Source organism: Neopsephotus bourkii, unplaced genomic scaffold, assembly GCF_033783945.1.
Source record: "Neopsephotus bourkii isolate Nb327-2 ecotype Australia unplaced genomic scaffold, CSIRO-AGI_Nbou_v1 NB_533, whole genome shotgun sequence".
Classification (NCBI taxonomy): domain Eukaryota; kingdom Metazoa; phylum Chordata; class Aves; order Psittaciformes; family Psittacidae; genus Neopsephotus; species Neopsephotus bourkii.
In genome coordinates this window covers 1,691,461-1,715,435 of record NW_026901034.1, presented here as the reverse complement: position 1 = coordinate 1,715,435, position 23,975 = coordinate 1,691,461, and the positions used below count along the sequence as shown (strand labels likewise).

General features: G+C 47.6%; 2 protein-coding genes across 2 annotated transcripts in view; both read right to left on the bottom strand.

Moving 5' to 3' along the window:
* The window catches only part of MCRIP2 (MAPK regulated corepressor interacting protein 2), a 148,967-nt gene that overhangs the window by 24,459 nt on the left and 100,533 nt on the right, over window positions 1–23,975 (bottom strand). The gene's annotated exons all lie outside the window — the stretch shown is intronic.
* The window catches only part of RAB40C (RAB40C, member RAS oncogene family), a 38,267-nt gene that overhangs the window by 9,538 nt on the left and 4,754 nt on the right, over window positions 1–23,975 (bottom strand). The window contains exons 2-3 of the mRNA XM_061350813.1: window positions 8,521–8,581; window positions 6,004–6,064 (exon numbers count right to left, since the gene is read on the bottom strand). Of these exons, the coding sequence (XP_061206797.1) occupies window positions 6,004–6,064; window positions 8,521–8,581 (122 nt within the window). The remainder of the gene's footprint in view (window positions 1–6,003; window positions 6,065–8,520; window positions 8,582–23,975) is intronic.

Genomic DNA, 23,975 nt, shown 5'->3' with positions numbered 1-23,975 from the left:
TTATTCTTTCAGTGCCTATATGGCTGTCAACACCTTAGCATCTCCATACCTCTCAGTTCCAAGCTTCACAAAGCACCTTTGTAAGCATTATGTACCCTGGGTTTCACCAGCAGGAAGTGAGAAGCTGCACACTCAGGTTCTCAGATCAAGGGTATTGCAGACTCCTCACCAACCCTCCAACAGCCTTCTTTATCTCCTCAACCTGCCTATAGGCCTCTGTGGGAGGTAGACTGACTAGACTTGTCCCCAGGCCTGTTTCAGGTCTTTTCACAATTGGATTTTCAAACTTCATTTCCACACTACTGGGATCAAGCATGGCCCCAAGCACGCCAGCAACAGGAATTCCCACATGTATGAAGTGAACAAGAAACACGAAGAGATCACAGAATCATAGAATGGGTAGAGCTAGAAGGGACCTTAAAGCTCATCCAGTTCCAACCCCCGGCCATGGGCAGGGACACCTTCCACCAGACCAGGTTGCTCCAAGCCCCATCCAACCTGGCCTTGAACACTGCCAGGGATGGGGCAGCCACAGCTTCTCTGGGCACCCTGTGCCAGCGCCTCAGCACCCTCACAGGGAAGAACTTCTGCTTAACGTCCAATCATCATGGCAAGACTGAGTCTGAGGAGATTCATTTTGATACTGGCAGCCAGTGTCATTGTGTCCAGCAGCACACGTGGATGCTTATTCTGCCAAAAACCAAACTTGCTTTCAGCAGGAGCTTACAAAAAGATCTGCCCACACAATCAAGGTATGTGTGGGAAGCACCAGCTCTATCTGCTTGGTGCAGGTTTAGACCAGGCTTACAAGCATGAATTTTTTTAAGGTAAGCGACAAGCAGCATGCTCACCCATCAGTGCAAAGCAGGCTTCTCCAAAAAGGCTTCTCAGATGCTTTAGGAGCTTTATCTCCAGCAGCTTGCACAAGCACACAAGAACACTGCTGGGAGCAAGCAAGGACTCAGGCGACTGCCAGAGACCTGAGCTCAATGACAGCAGATGCCAGGGTGGCCAGGAAAGTGTCACTCACTGGTATTCTCCATTGATGGAAAAAAGTTATTGCTGAAGAAGCCTGTCAGACCCCCTCAGACTGGATTTCTCTGACCCACATGATGAGATAAACCATAAACAAGATCCAGCACTGACAGCAACCAGAACACTTTGTCTCTCCTGCCTGCTCTTTCAGAGCGATGCTTGTTCAGGGCTTTCCAGCTGGCACATCAGGCCTTGGCTCATGGGCAATTACATCCTGCTGCCAAACCATATCCCAGTGGGCTAACACATTGGAGGGGGTGTTATTTAGCACTGAGCTTTTGACAACCATTCTGGTATGCAGGGAAGGCTCCTCCAACAGCTGCACAACCTGAGCCAGGTAAGGTATCAACCACTAAAGCCTTCAAGTAGAGCAGAGCCTACATCTCAAGAGTCTGCTGAGCTGCCAGGAAAGCCACCACCTTCCTGGATACTAAAAGCCCTGAGCAGGACAAACAGCAGCTACTCACATCACCTGCTTAAGCAGAACTCAACAATATTCACTACTCCTGCAGCTTAGCTCTAAGATAGGGTGTATTTCAATGATTCCTGTAGATCACTTGAATCTATTCACAAAGGACCTTCACACTATCTGGGAAGAGCTGGCAAGACACATATGCAGAAACTGTTTAAATCACTGGCACATGAGGACATCAGGAATGATTCTAGCACTGCTTCTTCCTTGCTGGATCAGAAAGTACCACCACATCTCTTTCTCCCCTCTGTGATTACTTGGAATAGCTTGTATTTGCTCACAGCAACCAGAAGAGCCACAGCTGCACCAACAGTTCAGATCAGCAGCCAGCTCTGCTGTTGGTGTGATAGAGACCTTAAAGCCAAGCAGAAGCCAAAGAGCAAAAGTCCAAGAGCAAACAAAGATTCCTGAAGCACCTTCAAGCACCACTAAATACCCTTCACTGTACCCTGCACTGTGACAATGAATACAAAAATTCTTCTGCAACACAGCAAGCTCCAGACTCCTTCAGTTTACTCTGCAGGTGGCAACACTACTGGGTTTCCATCTTCACCCTCCCTGACTCTGCAATTACCACATGTCCTGCACTCTACCAGTGCCTAGAGACCCAGTGCTCTGCTATCCCAAACACAATTGCTCCTCTCTTGCCCCAAAGTGAGAGCCTGAAGCAATGGGGTGAGGACCTGCTGTCCCAGCAGACACTAAGAGGAAAGGGATCATGAAAGCAGTTGTGGTAAGAAAGCAGCAACTTAAACCCCAGGGAAACAAGAAGAGAAAAGGAGGATGGTCCCAGGCACTCCAGTACACCACAAGCCCCCACCTTTGAGCCAAAGAGCTCATCGTACCCTTCATGTGATGAGATCAGCCAGGCAGGGCTGGAAGGGAAGGCAGGACACATCTGTGATCCTCACAGCAAAACCTGAGGCAAACATGGCTGAAAGAAGGGACCGATCCTCATTTGAAGCCAGCTCATCCAGGGCAGTAAAGCTGTTTAACTTTGGCTGTTTTCAAGAGGAAGATGTTTCTGCTGAACATGAAAGCAACATGCAGCCAGGCAAGTGGTGTGGAGTCTACACTGGGGAAGGCATTGAGGTGCTCAAGAAGAGCCTGTTCACTGGGGAGGGATGAGCCTGAAGTCCAGATTGAGCAATGCATGAGGCTGTGCTGGGGGTAAAGGAGAACTCCCAAGAAGGTCTGGTCCCTGCCTGGTGACTCTTTTTCCATGTCCCAACCTCATCAGGGTTTACTTAAGAAGGTTCAATTTTCAACATTACACTTGAGAAACAATATATGTGCAAGTCAAGCGTGCTTCCCTTACTTGAAGGCACTTTTCCTACCAGGTATTCTCTTAAGCATTGGCTACTCTGAGAGAAGCACCCTGCTCTCAGCCACCCGGTAAGGGCTGCAGGATGCTGAGGCCTCCTCCTCTCACAGCTAATCTGCCAAACTTCTCTTTGGAAACACTTTCTTCAAGCTCCCCTTGTGCTCCTTAAGTTCAGAGTCTCAGTCCTGTACGCAGTGAGAACCTTCTGCTAATTTCAGTGTGAAGGTGCTCATGGCCAGCTGATACCAAGCCATTCTTGTACAACTACCTCACATTAAACAGAGCTTTTCCCACCCTGGCACCTCTCTTCTCTGCAATATTTATTCTTTCTGAGGTTTTGGGTTGTTAGGTTAAAAAAAAAAAAAAAAGAAAAAAAAGAAAAAAAGCCACTTCTCTTGCCTCCAACTGGATTTGCATCAGGTTCCCTACAGAAGTCTTGACGCCTGATGACACCAAGACAGCAGACAGGAAGGCAGACAGCTGAAGCAAAGAAGTGAGCAAGCAGCATTAAATACATCTTGAAAAAATAAGAGAACTCAGGAGCATTTTATCTCCTTTCCCCTGACATCACACTGGGTTAAGCTGTCTTTATGGTAATGCTGTGCCAGAAGTTAGCTACTGCACACTGAAAATAACTGGAGGTGTTGGACTCCATTCCTGCAGTCACAAAGTCATTTGATATGCAAAACAAACAGTCCTCTGGCTTTGCTTAACCATGGAGAGTTTAAATTATGACACTGTCCTCATCCACTGAAAGATGTGGTGAGTTATTGAAGAGAGACAGTATCTGTGTTCCTGCTAACAGAGGAATATTGCTGTATCACCATATGGGAGCCAGTCACTTGGTGCTGAAACATTTTACCCACCCACCTGAAGAAGACAGTACAAGGACCCTGGTCATTAGCCCCAAGAGGCTTTGGATGCCAGAGAAGGAGTCTTCATCAGGGACTGTAGCAACAGGACAAGGGGTGATGGGTTCAAACTTAAACAGGGAAAGTTCAGGTTAAATATAAGGCAGCAGCTCTTCCCTGTGAGGGTGCTGAGGCGCTGGCACAGGGTGTCCAGAGAAGCTGTGGCTGCCCCATCCCTGGCAGTGTTCAAGGCCAGGTTGGACGGGGCTTGGAGCAACCTGGTCTAGTGGAAGGTGTCGCTGCATGGCAGGGGGTTGGAACTCGATGATCTTAAGGTCCTTTCCAACCCTAACTATTCTATGATTCTAAGAAGCACTCACTTATCACTGTGCTCATTTCATGAATACTTTCAGAGGGCAGTGGAGACATTTAACTTAGGAACTCCCCCTCCTCCTGCTTGCTGTTTAGGGCTATTTTGTTGGTTTTAAAAGCAAAGGTTGACAGTTTTGGAAAAAATCATGATTAAGGCATCACAGCGGTGCTTTGGAAAAGACATCTGTTTAACAAACAGAATGCAGGCTTTGAGGGAAAGGCATAATCTACACCTAACTGTGCAAGCAAGCTCCATCCTCCAGCATTCAGCTGTAAAGTATCTGGGTTACAGGTCCTTCTGCCTGGCTGAGGAAGGTTATTAAGAACATCTCTCAGACCCTTTGGGAAAGGCAAGCAGGCAAGATGGACCAGGCAAGGTTTGCTAATATTCATAGAGTCAAACACTGGTTTAGGTTGGAAGGGACCTTAATGCTCATTCAGTGCCAACCCGCTGCCACAGACAGGAACATATTCCACTAGACCAGGTTGCTTCAAGTCCCATTCAACCTGGCCTTGAACACTGCTCTCAAGTGATAAGAGCTCTCAAATGATATTTCTGGACACAGCAGTTGGGAAGCCAGTTTGACCTGGGCATCTGATACAGGTCTCAGAAGAAGACTGACAAAAGCTTTGTGGTCATCAGAAAACCCCACTGACCAATTCTGTTCATTTCTCACTGAGAGGGGAAGGGACACAGCTTATATTAGGATTGGAGCTCTAGATTTTTCTGAAATGTAGTAAAGGCAGAGGGAAGCTTAAACTCACACAAGGGACCGAGCATGCAAATGGGAGGTCCTATACGCTCCCACTGCAGAAAGAACGCTCCAACACTCCTGGTCCTGCACCTCTGCAAGCACCAGGAAATTGTCCTCTACTTCAAAGGAGCAGCCTCAAGGCACCCACGCCACCAGAGATGTGCACAAACAAGAACAATGGATACACTGGAGGAGATATGAACAGCCTATCCCAGATGAAGTGCTCTCATGTTTATGGCACAAGGGAATTTGCACAAACCCTTAAGGGAGCAGGATGCATTTTGTCAGCTGGCAAAGCAAAGGTCCACAGCTACAAAGAGCAAAAACCCAAGAGCAATAGTGACAAGAGCTTGAATAGGTGTGGCAAAGTTTCCAAAAGGCTGGGAATCCACTAGGACACTGGCAGTCAGCAGGCTGTTATATAGCTTCTGACTCGTAGCAGCTAAGAGAGCAGGAATTTGCTCCAAAGTTTTCACATTTGGAAACAAAAGGGAAAATACAGTAGTTCATTTAACTTATGGAGACTTTATCCTGCAGGGATCCTTACTAAGAGGATGACATTAAACTGTAAGAAAGCACTATGACCTAAGAGCAGATTTTCAAAGGATGACAAGATTCTGCTGTTCAGAATCTAGATGCTATTCTGGAGCAGGGCCCAAAGGAGAAACTCAACATGTAATGCTCCCTCTCATGCTGTAAGGCACATACTTCACAATTGAGCTGCTCTAGTTTCAAGTCTGCACCAAACACGCCAGTAGGAGCCACTCTATTTTTGGAACTGACTCGAAGGCAACACAGGCTGGAAGAACTCCACTGGGAAAGCCAGTGTCGTGTTTAAACTAATTTGACAAACCTCAGAAAGCATGAGCTCCCACATTAAAGCTAAGGCAGATCTAGAGCTCCAATTGCCTTGTCCTCTATAATTCCAGCTCCTCAGCTCCTCTCTAGAAACTAACACTGAATACAGTCTGTAACAACCCTTTCCTGTAGGAGTCTAGGGAAGTCATTTCCTCTCCTCTCTCCCACTATTTCACAAAGAGAGAATTCCAGGCAGCAAGATCACATGCAGTGTCCCTTGGCATTTACAGATCCCATTCTTTTGATGCTTGACATGTTCGTCTTCAGAGCTCTTCACTACAGCATGAAAGATTTTTACAGCCTAAGGAAAAAGCAAGTGCACAGAGCAGCACTTACCTGGGCTCCTCTAGAGTAGGATCTGAAAATGGTGCAAAATCTTCCTTGCCCTGATGTGTCCCTGCAACAAAGAAAGTTACAGTTATGAAATTTGGAGAGCCAAATCCCAAACTGCACATCTCCTGTTGGACTTGAAAAAAAAAGAAACAAAATCTCAGTGTTGATCTTAAAAAAATCTGTAGAACACACATGGTACCCAAACTGCTCCGCATGGTGCTTTAGAGGAAGAACCAGTGGGTTTATCACCACCTTTGGTTATAGTCAGACATGCTCCAGAGGTCCTCGATGTCACCATGCTTCCCATGGAGAAGGTATAAACCAAAACAACTCAGCTTCAGCACTACCTTATAATATATGAGGATACAAGTCATTCTGATCCCTTGGGCAAACGGTTTTCTCTATTTCCCTACAGTCCATGGGAGTTTCAAGTCTGAGACTGTAGGCCTCTCCCAGCTGTGAAGAACAGCTAACATAGAATGAAATGAACATAACTTCCAGAACATAGATTCTAGAACTTCTAGAACCTAGAATAAAATGAACATAACTCCTTCTAGACAGGAGAAATTCATAGAATTCCAGACTGGTTTGGGTTAGTGGGACCTTAAAGCTCCTCCAGTTCCAACCCCCTGCCATGGGCAGGGACACCTTCCACCAGACCAGGTTGCTCCAAGCCCTGTCCAACCTGGCCTGAGCACTGCGAGGGATGGGGCAGCCACAGCTTCTCTGGGCACCCTGTGACAGTGCCTCCACACCCTCACAGGGAAGAACTTCTGCCTAAGAGCTCATCTCAATCTCCCCTCTCTTAGGTTAAAGTGAAGGTTTTCCTGATTAAATTGTCTTGCACTATCTAGTTCCACTTATTTTTCGAAGCACGTATTAACAAAAAGTGAAAGGAAGTATCTCTATACCCAGATCTCCAACAGATATGGTCACACACACCCTGCAGAGAGCTTAGGAACAGGACTAGGGAACAGCACTTCTAGCCCACTTTGACAGTAAGGGGCTGTTCAGTTACTATCCTTTGTACTGACTGCAGGTCTTGACACGGTAAATAGGTCTGACTACAACATCTGCACCTCCCAGTGCCTGCAGGAACATCTGGACAGTAAGGCAGGGCCCAGCACACTGACTTAACCTCTATATACGGAAATGCATCAGGGTAATCCAAGACACATTCTGATGTTTGTCATATCTATTCACTGGACAGGAATAGATATTAAAAAAAACACACTAATGGCCACTGAGAAGCCTAACGAATCCCTCAGCTCCAAATCTGCACCAGCTATATGAAAAAGGCCCTGATCCCAACTTCAGGGCAGTCATTCTTTCAGATCTAAAGCTCTCAGTTATCACATTATTGGTTCTAGATATCAATCTCACAGTCTGTGCTTACATCTCCTTCTCCCTGACAATCAAATGTTGGGTTGCACAAGGAAAGTAATGATGAAAGATTGTATTAACAGTATAAAAAGAAAGTTTCAAGAGGGAAGCAGTAACCACACACTTGGGGCTGAAATGTTAAAAAAGACATCTTCTGTGATCTTACAGGAGAGAGAAAAAGAATCTAAGTGACACACATAAACATATAAGCTAGAAGAGATAAATTACCTGCTTCTGCTCTTTTGTAAGAAAAATGAGGCCATTCAGCTCCAGAGAGCAGGGATATAATTAAACCATAATACTATACCCAGCCTCACCTCTCTCAGCTAAGGCTGAGACCATGGTGTTCATTCCTACTGAATGATTCACACAGATCCCTAGTGTTCCTGTTACTTGATACAAGCACTGGTAAAAGGACTATTTAACTTCACGGTTTAGGGCCTGTGTCATTCCCTAGCAGACCAAGTGAAACCCACAACAGGGGCAGGCTCCCCATCCTTCCTCTTCCAGCTCCAGAACTGCTGTGTCAGCTTCTCAGCAGGTTAAATCTCAGACAGTGCTCTGCCAGAAGGACTCCAGCTCTCCCTCCGGTGCCCACAGATAAGGCAGGGGTGTTACCCCTCCTATGCAGCATCCTCCCACCTCCATCCCAGTGTCAGGTCACTCTGGTAAATCCTGCTCTCCAGGGCTTTGCCATACTCTGACATGAACTGTGAGGTCTAGTCACTGCTTTTTAGTTTAATACTGAAGTTGCTGAGAAACATCCAGGTCTGGAGGAACTAAGGGTTTCACTTGTTGTTTTTTTTGTCCTTCTCTTGTCTATATTTCTCTATCCTAGGACTTCAAGAGAATCCAGTACTGCTTCTGAAACAGTACCATTCCCTTAATGATTGACAGCTGTATGGGAACATGTTGGAGAAAGACTGCAAATGGACTATTCCGAAGAAAAGCATGAAGTCTGTGCTCCTCTATCAATGGAAGGAGGTCTTGTTTGCTCATGTAACTCGCTGGTGGAAGCAGCTAGCAAGCCTCACTGCACACCTGAGGATGTTCTGAGCTTTCTGCAGCTCAGCTCAACATCCCATAGCAACACCATAGCCTCTGACTTTGAAGCCAAAGCAGCTCAGAAACACTCACCAGAGTTCCAGCTTGACCCTTCTGCCGTCCAACAAGATAGTAGTGGTCTTGTAGTCAATTCCTGAAAGGAAACCAATAAAAAGCTGAGCAAACACTGAGTAGGTCCATCCATATCCATCATTCCATGTTTACAGAAAGTGATGTTTTCTCCCCCTTTCTCTATTGTGTGTTTGGGAAGGGCTACAGACACTTGACAGAAATAGAGCTCTGCTTCAAGACAAAGACTACTCTTCTGGAGCTCTATCCCTCCTTCCTAAAAATACAGTTAGACCCTAGATTACTTCTTACTTCTCCATTGTTAGATAAAATCTCTCAGGACTTGAGCTATAGGAGATCTGTAGCAGTATCCAAAGGGACAGTGTTAAATTGCAGACTATTTTTTTTTGGTGGGGGGAAGGGAGATTATGTGAGCCAACCAACAATTTAGAAGCACAACTTCAAAATCAGCCTGCAGAGCCACCATCTCAACAAACATCACTGCCTGAAAGAGTCAAAGGACATTCTGGGAGGTGGGAGAACTGAAAGCCTATGCTGTTTCTTCATAGAATCCCAGACTGGTTTGGGCTAGAAGGGACCTTAAAGCGCATCGAGTTCCAACCCCCTGCCGTGGGCAGGGACACCTTCCACCAGACCAGGTTGCTCCAAGCCCCATCCAACCTGGCCTTGAACACTGCCAGGGATGGGGCAGCCACAGCTTCTCTGGGCACCCTGTGCCAGTGCCTCAGCACCCTCACAGGGAAGAGCTTCTGCCTAAGAGCTCATCTCAGTCTCCCCTCTGTCAGGTTAAAGCCATTCCCCCTTGTCCTGTCCCTACAGGCCCTTGCCCAAAGCCCCTCTCCAGCTTTCTTGTAGCCCCTTTAGGCACTGGGAGATGCTCTAAGGTCTTCCCGGAACCAAGAGTAGGCTCTGGGGAGACCTTAGAGCAGCTCCCAGTGCCTGAAGAGGACAAGCCCAGCTCTCTCAGCCTAGCTGCAGAGCAGAGGTTCTTCTTGTGAGCAGCTCTTGGTTGGGTATTATACAGAGTCAATCAATGCAGAAAGCACTCCCCTTCATCATGGCTAAGAAGGCAGCGGGACAATGGCTTCTCATAGAGCCACAGTACGAGAGCAGCATCAGACCCTCCAAACCACAGCACAGGCTGTGTTGACAGGCAGCTCATTTGCACAAGGGGTTCCCAACATCTTCGGCTACGCAAAGAGTTTGTTACAAACTGCGAGCAACCTCCCACCTCCTTGCTTAAAACCTGGGCTCAGAAATGGCCACAAGGCACCAGGAGTCCAGGAAAAGCATCTTCTCTGCAAGCTCCAGTTAAGAATCTTCAAGAGCACTGCAGCTGCTTAAACAAAGCAATGTGCACCATCACTGCACACCCACTAAAGGATAACCTCATTTAGAATCATCTTTAATAAAGCAGAGCTGCTCCACTCTGATTAGATCAACTCTAATTTTTCCTCTTGCCAACTGATATCCAAGTTTGAATCCTTAATGAAAACCCATAGCTGTGTTACAACCTACACTTCCCTGTTCCTGGAAGGAGAATACTGCCCTGAAAACAAAACATACACATTTGTCAATAAAGCAAATGGATTTTTCTGAGTCATCACCAGGAGCTCCCTGTTAGTGAAACACAAATTCGATTTCAGCCTTCACAGGGTGCTATAAAAAGCAATAAAGATAATTACCTTAAATTCCAAATATTTCTAGGGCGTTAGCATAGAAAATAGACAGTTTATGTTTTATCTTCCTCCGGAGACAAGTGAATGATCTGTATTTATTTGCAGGAGAATATAAACTACCTTATCCCCCGGGGCTGGGGAACAGCAGTAGGAGCAAGCCTGCACTGCAAGCAGGAGGGAGCATTCACACATCTCCCCCTCCAGTTCCGGAGCCAGGATCATTTCCCAGCACAGGCTGTTAGGGAAGCAGCTAACTAAGCCCACTGCCCTGTTTCAGATGCAAGACTATCCTCCAGGCGAAACTGTTCCTCACAGGGAAGAGCTTCTGCCTAAGAGTTCATCTCAGTCTCCCCTCTGTCAGGTTGAAGCCATTCCCCTTGTCTGTCCCTAAAGGCCCTTGTCCAAAGCCCCTCTCCAGGTTTCCTGTAGCCCCTTTAGGCACTGGAGCTGCTCTAAGGTCTCCCCTTAAGGAGCCTTCTCTTCTCCAGGCTGAACCAGCCCAGCTCTCTCAGCCTGGCTCCAGAGCAGAGCTGCTCCAGCCCTTGCAGCATCTCCACGGCTCCACTTCCCTCTTGTGCTGCTTGCCCCAGAGTTGGATAAGGTCTGCAGGGGGGGTCTCCCCAGAGTGCAGAGGAGGGGGAGAATCCCCTCCCTTGACCTGCTGCTCACGCTCTGGAGGTGCAGCCCAGCACACGGCAGGTTCTGGGCTCAAGCACATGCTGCTAGATTCTACCTCTTAAATGCGTTCATTAGGCTGGGCAGTGAGCATGGAGCCTATATCCCCATTGGGAACAAGGCTTCCCCATCACAGGTACACAGTTCAGTCACCACAGCAATGCTTTAAATGCCCATTTTTTCCATGCCCATCTGTAACTACATCACATACAGAGCAACTCTGTTGTTTGGGCATGACAATACACCATGACCTGTGCAAGCAGCCAGCAGAAAAACTTCCTGACCTCCTAGTCAACTGCTCCTCACTCCAAAGACACCCAGGGAAAATAAAGAGGCATAGCAGAAGGCCTTCATGTTCTACACAGTGATGTTTATGTTCAGAAGAGTAGGTATGTGAGCTGGAGGAAGCAGGAGGTGCATGGCTGGGGACACAGGGCCACAGCAGCCACTACAAGCCACCACTGCACAGTGTGACAGTGCTGGCAGAACAAGCCCTGGCTGTGCTGCACCAGGGCTGTGCCTCTGCCTCCTCACTTCAAGCAGCCCAGATACCAGTAAAGGGAAGTTTGTAACATTTCATTTCTGTAGTTTTTTCTGTGGTTTCTCCCACCTGAGCATCACCTCTGCTTGCTGGCAGCATAGCTCATTGCGAGACTGACATCGTGAGACTGACATTCATCCTCTGCCAGGAAGTGCTTTTATCCCTCAGAAGAGATGTGCTGCTACAAACCCCATGCGATTTCCTGGGGCTCAGGCAGCACCAACAAAGCAGTCAGTGGCCAACAGCAGCCATCTCCACAGCCCTGCCTGGCCCCTAGGGCATGTAGCACTGCAGGGAAAGCAAACAGGCATAATCATAGAATCACAGAATAGTTAGGGTTAGAAAGGACCTTAAGATCATCAAGTTCCAACTCCCTGCCATCAGCAGGGACACCTCACACTAAACCATGTCACCCAAGGCCTCGTCCAACCTGGCCTTGAACGCTGCCAGGGATGGAGCATTCACAACTTCCTTGGGCAACCTGCTCCAGTGCCTCACCACCCTAACAGGAAGGAACCTCCTCCTTATATCCAACCTAAACTTTTCCCTGTTTAAGTTTTAACCCATTACCCCTTGTCCTATCACTACAGTCCCTAATGAAGAGTCCCTCCCCAGCATCCCTATAGGCCCCCTTCAGATACTGGAAGGCTGCTATGAGGTCTCCACTCAGCCTTCTCTTCTCCAGGCTGAACAGTCCCAACTTTCTCAGCCTATCTTCATATGGGAGGTGCTCCAGTCCCCTGATCATCCTCGTGGCCCTCCTCTGGACTTGTTCCAACAGTTCCATGTCCTTTTTATGTTGAGGACACCAGAACTGCACACAATACTCCAAGTGAGGTTTCACAAGAGCAGAGTAGAGGAGTAGGATCACCTGCTTTGACCTGCTGGTCGCTCTCCTTTTGATGCAGCTCAGGATATGGTTGGCTTTCTGGGCTGCCAGCTGAAAGCTTACTTTATACCAACCCATCTCTTTCTACACCACTACCTGGCATGATGCAACAAAATGAATGAAGCTTGGAAAACAAGTCTGGGCTGTTGTCTCAGGCTGAACATTCTGGCAAAACTCTGCTTGTTTTCCAGCCCTGCTTTAGACTCCTACTCAAGCTGATGCCATCTCAAGCCCATGTTTCGACCTGGCATAGGGTGCTCTGCAAACGGATCTGCTGTCACTGAGCCTGATGTTAGACACCCGATTCCCCTCTGCAGAGCCGCATTTCACACACCTGGGCAACACTCCACGGAATTCCAAACCTTTAATGTCTTTTTCCAGTTCCAAACCTAACCAAGACATTTTCCCATGGGAATCCAGAGAATGTGTTATAGGAAACTCTGACCTCTTCCAAATTACTCATAGGGAGCACATCACACTTTGCATCATTGTGAGGTGTAAAACCCCACACCCAACCTTAGCTTGGTTAGAACTTTCACCCAAACGTTACACCTGATGTGACCAGGAAAAGTAAAACTGCTCCAAAAAAAAGGACCATTTCCTTCCAGCACTTGACACTACTTTGCATCAGGCTGTCAGTTTCCCTTCCTATTAGGAATCTGCGGCTCTGCCTAGCCCCCAAACTGCATCTGCATGAGCAGCAGCATGAAAACACAACAGAGGATGCCAAGGTAGGGACCTGGAAGTGGCATTAGGAAAGGGAGAAAGCCAAGGGAGATACATACTTCATGCTACTCTTGGGCTCTCCCTTTAAACAAGTTAGTATCTCAAGAAAATGGCTTTAAATAGGTCAAGCGAACAAGGCTCTATCAGTATTTACTACTGTAAGCAAAGGAGCTTCTTGGCTTTGTGTAGGTCTTTGTTTTAGAGAAAGGAGACAATTTTGCAGTTGACAACTCTCAGAATAGTCTGCCCTAATGCCTGGGCAGGGACAGAAGGTCACCTCCCCTCAAAAAGGCTGATTTTAGCAAAACCTTACAGCAGTAAGGGCACTACAAGCCTTTTTCCTCCTTCAGCCTTCTAGGAGCTGGGTTGAAGAGGTTCCAGCTCTCAGTGTGATGCTAGAGCCAATACTACATTTTGGGTTATTGGACAAGATCAGGTGTCCTCCTCTGGAGATGCTCTAATGATCTAACACTTCACTGCTCCTACACAGATACCAATAGGTACAACTATGGCTCATACCATGACAAAGGAATGAAGGGACTCACCCCACATTAAAAGCAGGTTTTTCCCGCAATCTTCCTTGAAGGCTGGGCTGCAGCAGCAACACCTCCAGTTTGCAGCTGCAGAGCCTTTTAGGAGAACATAGTTTACTCCCAATCTGGGGCAGAAGAGATTCCAGGTGACGCTCAAAAATCTCCTCCCAAAGGAAAAACCTCTTTCAACTCCTGACTGAAACATTGCTAGAGTTTTAAGACAAGCTCACTGTCCTGCCCAGAGACACTCCACGTACCACTTAGAATCATTTACAATTTGTGTGAATCAGCCTGGCCAAAGATGCTTTTGCCACCTCATTTCTTAACTGAGTTTTGTGCTTGTGGGAGCTGGGAATCCACCATCTTGCTTTCTGTTAGTCCACCCACAAGAAAACCCAATGCATATTATTTGAACTTCATTCAAAATATCACCAGTTCCCCCAGCTCACAGACATGGTCTGCATAAGCCACCTTAGCTTTCATAAAAGCCATAAATTAAACTGGGCTTCAGTAATTTATAATTCAAAGAAGTCAACCAACCCATTTGCAAAGCAATGTATAAGCTCAACAGACACAACCTGAGGTGCACAATGATGATGAGCCAAGGACAATCCTTCACTAATTCATTATATAAATATGAAAAGGTAACTCGAGTCAATTTTTGTTACCTATCAGAATAATGCTGCTTTTTAGCAGTTTGTTCTTTCATCTATAGACACAATTAAGCCAGAGTGGCTGCAACTCTTGTAACATCAATGACATTTGAGCCCTCAGAGGAGGGCTGATGAGCAGTGACAGACCTTCATTTGTGACTGTCATTAGTACAACCAAAGCCACCACACCACAACTGTCTAACTGAAAATGCTGGATTTTCCCCCACCCTTCTGATTTCCTAAAGCTCATGCTCTGCTGGGTCCAGAAAAAGGACTAGAACTTCTTAAAAGGTGTTCCTGAAAGGTCTTCTTAAAGGTTTGCCACATTGACCAGCAGCTGCTGGAAGAGGAAGAGCACAGGGGTGGAATAAACTATAACAATAGAGAATACACATAAAACTTTAACTTGCTGAGATTTCACAATGAACTCAAGTAAGCAGCTATGAGGAGCTGGAGGTGCTGCCTGGCATTCAAGAGATCCTCAGGAGAAAGTGATGCAGTGCTCGGTGAGCAGCTGGCAAATAACTTAACTGCACAGTTTAAAGGCAGGCTATGATTATAAACCAGGCAGGTATCAAACCAAATAGTTTTTCTAACTGGGAACATCTTCCAGTCAGCGTGATGGACTTCACAGACAAACTGTGATGAAGTTGTAACCCAAATGTTGTGGCAATCCTTAGTTAATACAGAAGGAATAATCAGAAGCCAGAACCATCCAGTATGCAGCTGGTCTCAAACGATTGTTTTCACTGCCACAGAAGGAGAAAAACACCATGAAACACTTTAGAGTAGGTCAATGGATTGTAAGTAATTTTGTTTCTGCCCTTTTGCAAAAGGAACACTTCAAGAATGAATCTCCAGGGAAGCTTAGAATGGGTTGCTCAGAGAAGCTGTGGCTGCCCCATCCCTGGCAGTGTTGAAGGCCAGGCAGGACGCAGCTTGGAGCAACCTGCTCTAGCGGAAGGTGTCCCTGCCCATGGCAGGGGGCTGGAACTGGGTGAGTTTCAAGGTCCCTTCTAACCCAAACCATTCTGGGATTCTGTGATTCTCAGCAGCAGGGCTGCAAGAGGTATGACTGTGCAGAGATGGGTCCTTTCCCAGCAGTTCAGACAGCGCTGTGGATGCCAATGGGAACACTGCAACCGACTCCGACAGTTTTGGAGAATGTAAACTATGGATGAGAGCCCTATCACCTGCCTGGTGGTCCCTTACCAGCCAGCCTCAGGAGAGGTCTGGGCAGGGTGTCCCCTCCTCAGAGCCCCTCTTGCAAGGTGGCAGAGCCTGCCTGAACATCACTCAGGCTCCCTAGCCTGCCACGGTTTCTCAAAGCATTACTGGGGATGTGCAGGCAAGTGTGTTATCAAGTAAGGTGGCTTGTGTGTGTGTAAGATGTGAGCTGCTGAAAATCCATCCCTCTCCCTCCAAAGGACTTGTGCAAACCTTCCAGCTGGACTAAAAGAGGAAAACCCAACTCATTACCCTGTGCACAACCCAGCACAGTGACTCTGCTTCTGCCTGTACAACCAGCTCCCCAACTGGAGCCCTTCTGCGCTCTGGTAAATTCATCCTAAAGCTGCAAGTGCAGGAATTCATTTATCCCAAATGCCAGCAATAGCCAAGCAGCGTGCAGAGATGAGTACTGATTCCCCCAAGTCCCTGGGTGTCACAGATGTTAATCTGACCTTCCTCAGTCATGACTCACATGGCTGGGTTTGAAATGGAAAGTCTTGCCCCTTTGTGCTCAGCTCCTTTGGAAAGCCAGAGTGACTGCAGCGTGTGATGCACACAGGGAGGGTGGTCAGCAATGGCACCAGAGGCAAACTGAACCTGGCCAGTGCTGTCACAGGGGCAAGTTAATGAAGAAAACTGACAGCAGTTTCCTATGGGGCAGCAGAACCATCCCACATGTGACAGCTGAGAGCCCAATGGGCTGAAGTGCCACAGTTTCCCCAAACAGAAGTGAGTGGGGATGATGCCATCCTTGCTGAGTGCAGAAGAAGCAACAACCAGCCAAGTCACACAGACTCAAAGAATCCCAGACTGGTTTAGGTTGGAAGGGACCTTAAAGCCCATTCAGTTCCAAGCCCCTGTCACGGGCAGGGACACCTTTCACAACACGAGGTTGCTCCAAGCCCCATCCAACCTGGCCTTGAACACTGCCAGGGATGGGGCAGCCACAGCTTCTCTGGGAACCCTGTGCCAGCGCCTCAGCACCCTCACAGGGAAGAACTTCTGCCTAAGAGCTCATCTCAGTCTCCCCTCTGTCAGGTTAAAGCCATTCCCCCTTGTCCTGTCCCTACAGGCCATTGTCTAATTGTCCTTGTAAAAAAAACCTGATTAATTTAAGACACAGGCACTGGTATCTGTACATAGAAGACACCACCAGAGAACCACCTCCCCCTGCAGCTCCTACTATATAACTTAGAGGAGAAGTTATTTTCTCCATCATCTGTAAATGATACTAAATAGCTCAGAAAACATGTGGTATGTGCACACAAACACCAGCTGATGACAAAAGCGAACTCACGCTATTCACATAACAACTGATGAAGTCATCTGACCTTAAAACGTGTGAACAGCAGCACATGAACAGCAACAATTTAGCTCAGAGCTGCAAGCCAAGAAAAAATCCCTTCCAAACAAAACATGAGCTCATCACTTTGAGTCACTCATTCAATCACCTGCTCTTTAGATAGACAAACAACAGATTATCTCCAACAGGGTCAACAAAACACATGCTTTAAAACAAAGGTGGGTTCAGCCTGGCACTGTCTTTTGCTGTTCACATTTATCTTGGCAGTTTTACTTTTTTGTTCAGGGTGATGAAAGTTTCCCAAACAGCATTGCTGCAAAACAGTACTAGCTCCTGCCTGCAGAGCTGGGGCTCAGGGTCAGAAATCCCATGTTTTTCCCACTGCACTCCTGTCCTGTGCTGTAGCTGAGCCCTGGGAACAGGATCAGGAGGTCTTGGTCCTTACCAGGCACGTAAGACACCAACGCTGCTCTTGCAGGGTTCAGGCTGGAGGACGGGGGAGCCAGAAGCTATCTGCTGAAGCCATCATCACCTCCTGCCCACAGCAGCAAACACAAAACCTGCTCATGCTGCTCAGCTCAAAGGGAGGTAATGAGGAGCTTCCAGCTGTTTAACTGTGCAGCAGATGAGTTGGAGCTGGTCTGAAGCAAGTAGTCCAGCCCCACACACAGTCAGGAGGCCACATCCGCACATGAAGCACATCATGAGAGCTCTTGCCAACTCCAGGGAGCTGCTAGGGCACTTGGCAGCTCTGCACAATACATCCAACATACTGCCAAGCTCCTCATCCAGAGACAGATGTAGACACAGAGAGCGAACAAATGCCTTTCCATGATGAGAACTTACCAAAATGTGTAGATTTTCTCCCAGAAAATATCCTCCATCTTCTCCTCTACCTACTTGTACCCTATGTGAGCAGCAGGTCAAGAGAGGCAATTCCTCCCCGCTGCTGTGGTCTGGGGAGACCCCCCCCCCTCACAATCCTGATCCAGCTCTGGGGCAGCAACACAAGATGGACATGGAACTGTTGGAGTGAGTCCAGAGGAGGCCATGGAGATGCTGTGAGGGCTGGAGCAGCTCTGCTCTGGAGCCAGGCTGAGAGAGCTGGGCTGGTTCAGCCTGGAGAAGAGAAGGCTCCTTAAGGGGAGACCTTAGAGCAGCTCCAATGCCTAAAGGGGGTACAAGAAAGCTGGAGAGGGGCTTTGGACAAGGGCCTGTAGGAACAGGCCAAGGGGGAATGGCTTTAACCTGACAGAGGGGAGACTGAGATGAGCTCTTAGGCAGAAGTTCTTCCCTGTGAGGGTGGTGAGTCCCTGCCCATGGCAGGGGCTTGGAACTGGATGAGCTTTAATGTCCCTTCCAACTCAAACCAGGCTGGGATTCTCTAAGTAGAATGTATGATGCTATTCACAATCACCTTATTGAAAGTGCTTTTGGTTTAGACTGGAAGCCTGTCACAAAAAGCCGCCTTGCATCAGCTTGTTCCCAAGACATCTTAATCCAGAACTGAGGGCTCATAGGTGGGGATCTCAGACAAATAAATTGCTGCTTGGTTTTGTAATCAGCCAAAAGCAAAACACTTATTAAGAGACCTTTTGGAATCCCAGATTTGCAGAATTCCCTTGTCTACTGCCTGCCCCACAGCCTAGCAGTGTTTCGGCAGCTACATGGTGCTCATACAGAGGAACTCTGTTCTGCACTCATTTAAGGATGACAACAGCATTTGAAGCCAGAAACAAATCTGTTCCTAAAGCTCGAACAATTTCAGCAGACACCCAGGAAGCCACAGAAACAGTCAAATGTAAGTACAGAATGGGGGATGTTAAGTGGATTTGTGCTTTAGAAGAAAATCAAGAATGATTTTATGCACACAAGTGAGAACAAACAAAAGAGTTTCTTCATACTTCGCAGTTCAGATCTCCATAAAAACTATACAGCTGCATGCAGAAACAAAGACAGCCTGTGAGGAAAATCAGAGGGCACCATAACAATCTTCATTGTTGCTGGATCACCATAAAAACAGCTAGATACACTTGGAGAGAAAAAAATAGAGCAACACTCAGAAAAAAAAAAATAAAAAAAAAATCCAAGTATGTGATGCTATGATATTTCAGACAAGGAGTGGTTTGGGTTGGAAGGGACATTAAAATCCCTCAAGCACCACCCCCCTGCCATGGGCAGGGACACCTGGATGGCTCCAAGCCCCATCCAACCTGGCCTTGAACACTGCCAGGGATGAGGCAGCCACAGCTTCTCTGGGCACCCTGTGCCAGCGCCTCACCACCCTCACAGGGAAGAACTTCTGCCTAAGAGCTCATCTCAATCTACCTCTGTCAGCTTAAAGCCATTCCCCCTTTGCCTATCCCTACATGTCTATCAATATCCTGGCTTTGCAGCCGTCAACCCTCCACATTTACACTTTTGAACACTGTGCAGGTTAATACATGTGAAATGCTGCTCTGTGAGCATCAGAACTTCATGGCATCATCACTGAAGCCTTCTCCAGTGCACACCTGCTTGGGATCCTGTAGAGGCTCACAACACACATGGCAGCAGTCTCCCATCAGTGGGACACCCATCATCTGCCCCTCCTGCCATCAACACCCGCTGCTCAAGGCCACTTAGCATCTCCAGGTTTTGCCATTTCAAGGGTGACATTGGAACACAGTGGCCAGCAATGATGGAGTTGTCTCCAGACTGACTCCAGACATCCAAACACCCTGAACAAAGGCTGCAGCACTTCAGCTGGGTGTAGATGGATTAAGGTCCACCAAGCATGGGTACTTCGAAAGCTCCTGCAGCACCTACGGGGACACCACTCAGCATGAATCTCACTGGCTCTTGAATTTCATCTCACTGCATCGACCACAAGCCCCACGTCTGAAACAAAACTCTCCACACTGGAAGTACCAGGATGGCTCTAAACACTGGTTTCCATTTTGGTGTGCTGCTTTCAGCAAGAAAACCACATCTCCATGGCCTGACCGACAATATAGTGCTGCCTCCACTCAACAGTCCCTCCTTGCCCTTAAAGGACCTGCTGGCAGGGCGAGCACAGCTGTATGAAGTGTGCTGGCTCACAGCAGCTCTCAACAGCCCAAAATCGTGTTTGGAAACCCTCCATGAACAGACCAAATTGGAGCTTCCCAGGTCATATAATAATAGAATCAACAAGGTTGGAAAAGACCTTTAAGATCATCAAGTCCAACTATTCCCCAGCACTGCCAAGGCCACCACAAAACCACGTCACTGAGGGCCTCATATACACCGTTTCTTGAACACTTTCAGGGACAGTGACTCCACCACTGCCCTGGACAGCCTGTTCCAATGCCGGACCACCCGTTGGGGAAGAAATTGTTCCCAATATCCAGTCTAAACTTCCCATGATGCAGTTTGAGGCTATTGCCTCTTGTCCTTTCACTTGTTCCTTGGGAGAAGAGACCAGCCACCTCCTGGCTCCATCCTCCTTCCAGGCAATTATAAAGGTAGTTTAAGTCCTCTCCTCCTCCTGCCCTAGAGCTTTGCAGGGGAAAGACCTCACCCCAGCTACCCTGAAGCATGACTGTTGCTGCTACCAGCAGGAAGGCAGCATTAATAGTCTTTAAAATAGGACAAAAGCACTGAATTTTAACCTTGTAATACAGATGACACCTACAAGAACACCAGGTTGCCTCAAATTAAGGGGACATTTCACAGCAAACATGTTTGCCAGCATAGCAGCAGCACAGATACAGCTCTGGGGTCAGGTAAGATCAACCCTGCTGCATTTCACCTCCTTGTGCTGTAGCACAGACATGCACACTGTGTCCTTACGGATTTTATCATCAGTTACTTCAGCAGTTTGAGAAGATAAGAAAAATAATAGCTCTTGGGACAATGGAAGATTGTGGACAGGCAAAGGACAGGCAAAATAGTGTTTTATTTGGTTGAAGTTTTTTTCATCTAGTAGGTCTCTTGTCCACTCAGCCTCCAGAACCACGGGCCAAAGGGACTATAGCCCATGCTGTTATAACTGGTACAGAAGGAAACAGAACAGAGGGCAGTTTTTGTGTACAAGCCTCTGTGTGTGTGTGTGTGTGCGCGCAGAGAGCAATCACCTGCAAAGAAAGGAAAGCGATCTGATAAAACCCCCAAAAAGGCCCTGGAGCTCAGAAACTGGGCTGGGAAATAAGTTAAAATGTCATCACTAGAAAGAAAGTAAAAAACAAATGAGAATATTCCAGAGATGCACAGCACCTCTATTAGATCTTAGGCAGAAGTTCTTCCCTGTGAGGGTGCTGAGGTGCTGGCACAGGGTGCCCAGAGAAGCTGTGGCTGCCCCATCCCTGGCAGTGTTCAGGGCCAGGTTGGATGGGGCTTGGAGCAACCTGGTCTAGTGAAAGGTGTCCCTGTCCATGGCAGGGGCTTGGAACTGGATGGGCTTTAAGGTCCCTTCCAGCTGAAACCATGCCCTGATTCTCCAGTTCTATTAAGCTGCCAGTTATGTGCAGCCTTTCAGTGTTCCCTTCTGCCTGCCTTTTCCCTAACAACTAATGGTTTAAATGGCAACTATTTTGTTTGAATCACTTGAGGATTTTTGTCCAGATTTGATGCTGATATCGTAATGGCTGCAGCACTGCACAGCACACAAGGGCATCAATCACTTTGGGGGTTGTATTTAGAGGAGAACAGTTGTCAAAGGTTTAAAATGATATAATATTGGCTGGCTTCCCAACGAGGTGATGGTAATGAGACAAAGAGGAGGTAGAAAAGAGGAAGACAAGCTAAAAAGCTCTGACTATGTAAAAACACTATGAGCAAACAGAGGCCCTATAGGAAAAAACAATCTTGGAGCTGATGTTGCAACCTTACTATTACTACAGCTATTGCAGAAGCAAACAGATCTCTTTAATGGAGCCCTAGCCCTGAGCCACAACCCTCTACACCTGAGAGCAGTTTTCTTTCAGGTGAGTCCCAATTCACAGCAAAGCGTTTTGCTAAAATGGAGCTGAAGATTTTCACATGGGAGATTCCTTCCTTCTCCTCCTCTCTCTCTGCAATCAAATAGAAACCAGTATGACATAATGCTTCTGTATGGCTGCTCCTTCCAAGTTGAGCCTGGACTGCCAGAGGAAGGTGAGGGGCAAAGGGAAAAAAAAATGAGACTTGAGAAAGCAAGGGTGTAAAACCTCAGCTATTTTTGATTGCATCAGGAAGATGCTCTGCTCCTGCAAGAGAGGGAGGCTGGAAAACAGGGAACAGCTGGAAACAAAAGCTGAAGGAGATGGGGTGGAGGAGGAAGTGGCATCTTCCATGGGCTTTCCTGCGCAGCTAACAGACTGAAACAACCAAATACAAACCCCCCTGCAGCAAGAGGAGTGCACAGTGCCACCACGGGATCTGGGCACAGCAAAACCCACTTGCTTTTTAAAAGTAAATACACAGAGAAACTTCTAATCCCGGTTACTAAGAACACTCTACCCATGTCAGATTGGTACTGCTCAGTTCACATCACCTCTATGCACACAGAAACTCATCAACAGCCGTGTCACAGCAAAGCTTTTATACAGGGACTTAGAGGTGGTGAGAGCTGCCTCATGCCATCGAGAACCTTGCAGGATGAGTCCCCAGCTTCAGAAACACACACAAACCCCACAACAATCCTGTGTGCACAACAACCCGTGGTGCTCTGCAGCCTTAATCCTGACTTGAGAGAGTGCTAAAGACATTCAAACCTGCTGGGCACTGAGCTCGGGGCTGGTGCTCGTTTTGATGGGGATTTGATTGGTTGTTTTGCTTTGATTTGGGGGTTTTAAGTCTAAGCCATGGCTTATTAGTCCCACATCAAGCAGAGATGGAGGTTCAACATCCTATGTTTGTGAATATTTTTCACACAAGGGATATGTAGTAAGCAATGGAAAAATCAGAGATGCTGGTGTTGGTTCTGAGCCAAAGGCTGCTCTGAGGAGATCAGGTTTGCATCCCTGACGACAGGGAAGCGAATATCCCTGAAGGACACTGATGCCAGTGCTGGCAGATGGGGAATGGCTGCAACAACCACTCTCTACCCTGCAAGCCATCAAAAGAGATTTCTAGCAGCCTACCAGCAGAATGGTGCAGCTAAAGTATTCCCCACAGATGAATCCGACAAGCCACCACATGGATGTGATGGCAAGGCTGTACTTGTAACACATTGCCTCCACCCCCCTGCATCAGGGCACTAAAACCTCAAAACAAAATATTATTCCAGTTAATAAGAGTCATGCGAGAAAACAAACAGCAGTTTCCACTGCTTGCAGCATCCCACATCCCAGCCCAGCTGGATGGTGTCTGTCCCCATCAAGGACAATGCTGCTAGGGCTGACACATGGCCAGGTGAGGACAGCAGGCTGCAGCAAAGCAAAGCAAAACAGCATCAGGATCAATGGTTCCCTCCCCACTGACGCCAAAGAGAGCCCTGACACTGCAATGCCAGGATGAGCGCTCAGCTGCAAACCCAAACTTGTGCTCAAAATGTGTAGCTCCTGTATCCAATTCCAGAAGGTACCACCACATCAGTGCTGGCCCTGCCTGAGGTTTTAGTGTATACAGGTGCACCCTGCAACTGTTTCTTGCATGCTCAAAGGGAGGTTAGATGCTGCCAGGGATTGAGAGAGGTCCTGTCCATACAAAAGCTACAGAACTTTAAAGCTGACCTGCTCAGCCACACATTCTGTTAAGGCTTGTGAAAGGCAGTTAGCAGCAGCGTAGCAGCACCTCCAGATAAACAGGCAGCAAGCACAGGGGCTGCGGATGAGAAGCAAGAGACCAGCTCCCCTGGTCAGTCCAGGAAACTTGAAGCTTGGAGAAGCATCCCCTCATACACCCTCCATCCCTGTCTACCTTTGCTGTGGTACACATGATCTCCAGGGTGGCCAGTAACTAACTTGAAGACTGTGACAAAGCAAAGCAGAGCAGAGCAGTTTTACAGATGATGTTTCTGGATACACACTGGGGACTGAGGGCGTTACAGGACATACCCAGAGAGTAGCTGCTGTAAAGAAAGACGTGGAAGGGACAGCTTGGGGACCTACAGATTTACACAGCTGCACAAAAACAACCAGAGGGAAGAGACAGCCAAAGATGTGGGTCACTCAAATAAAAACCTGGTAATTAAACAGCAGTCATGAGGTCCCCAGGCAAAGAGCACTAGCTGGTAGGGTCCTGAGCACCTCCATGGGCTGTGCAGTGTCTTCAGCCTATCTTCATTA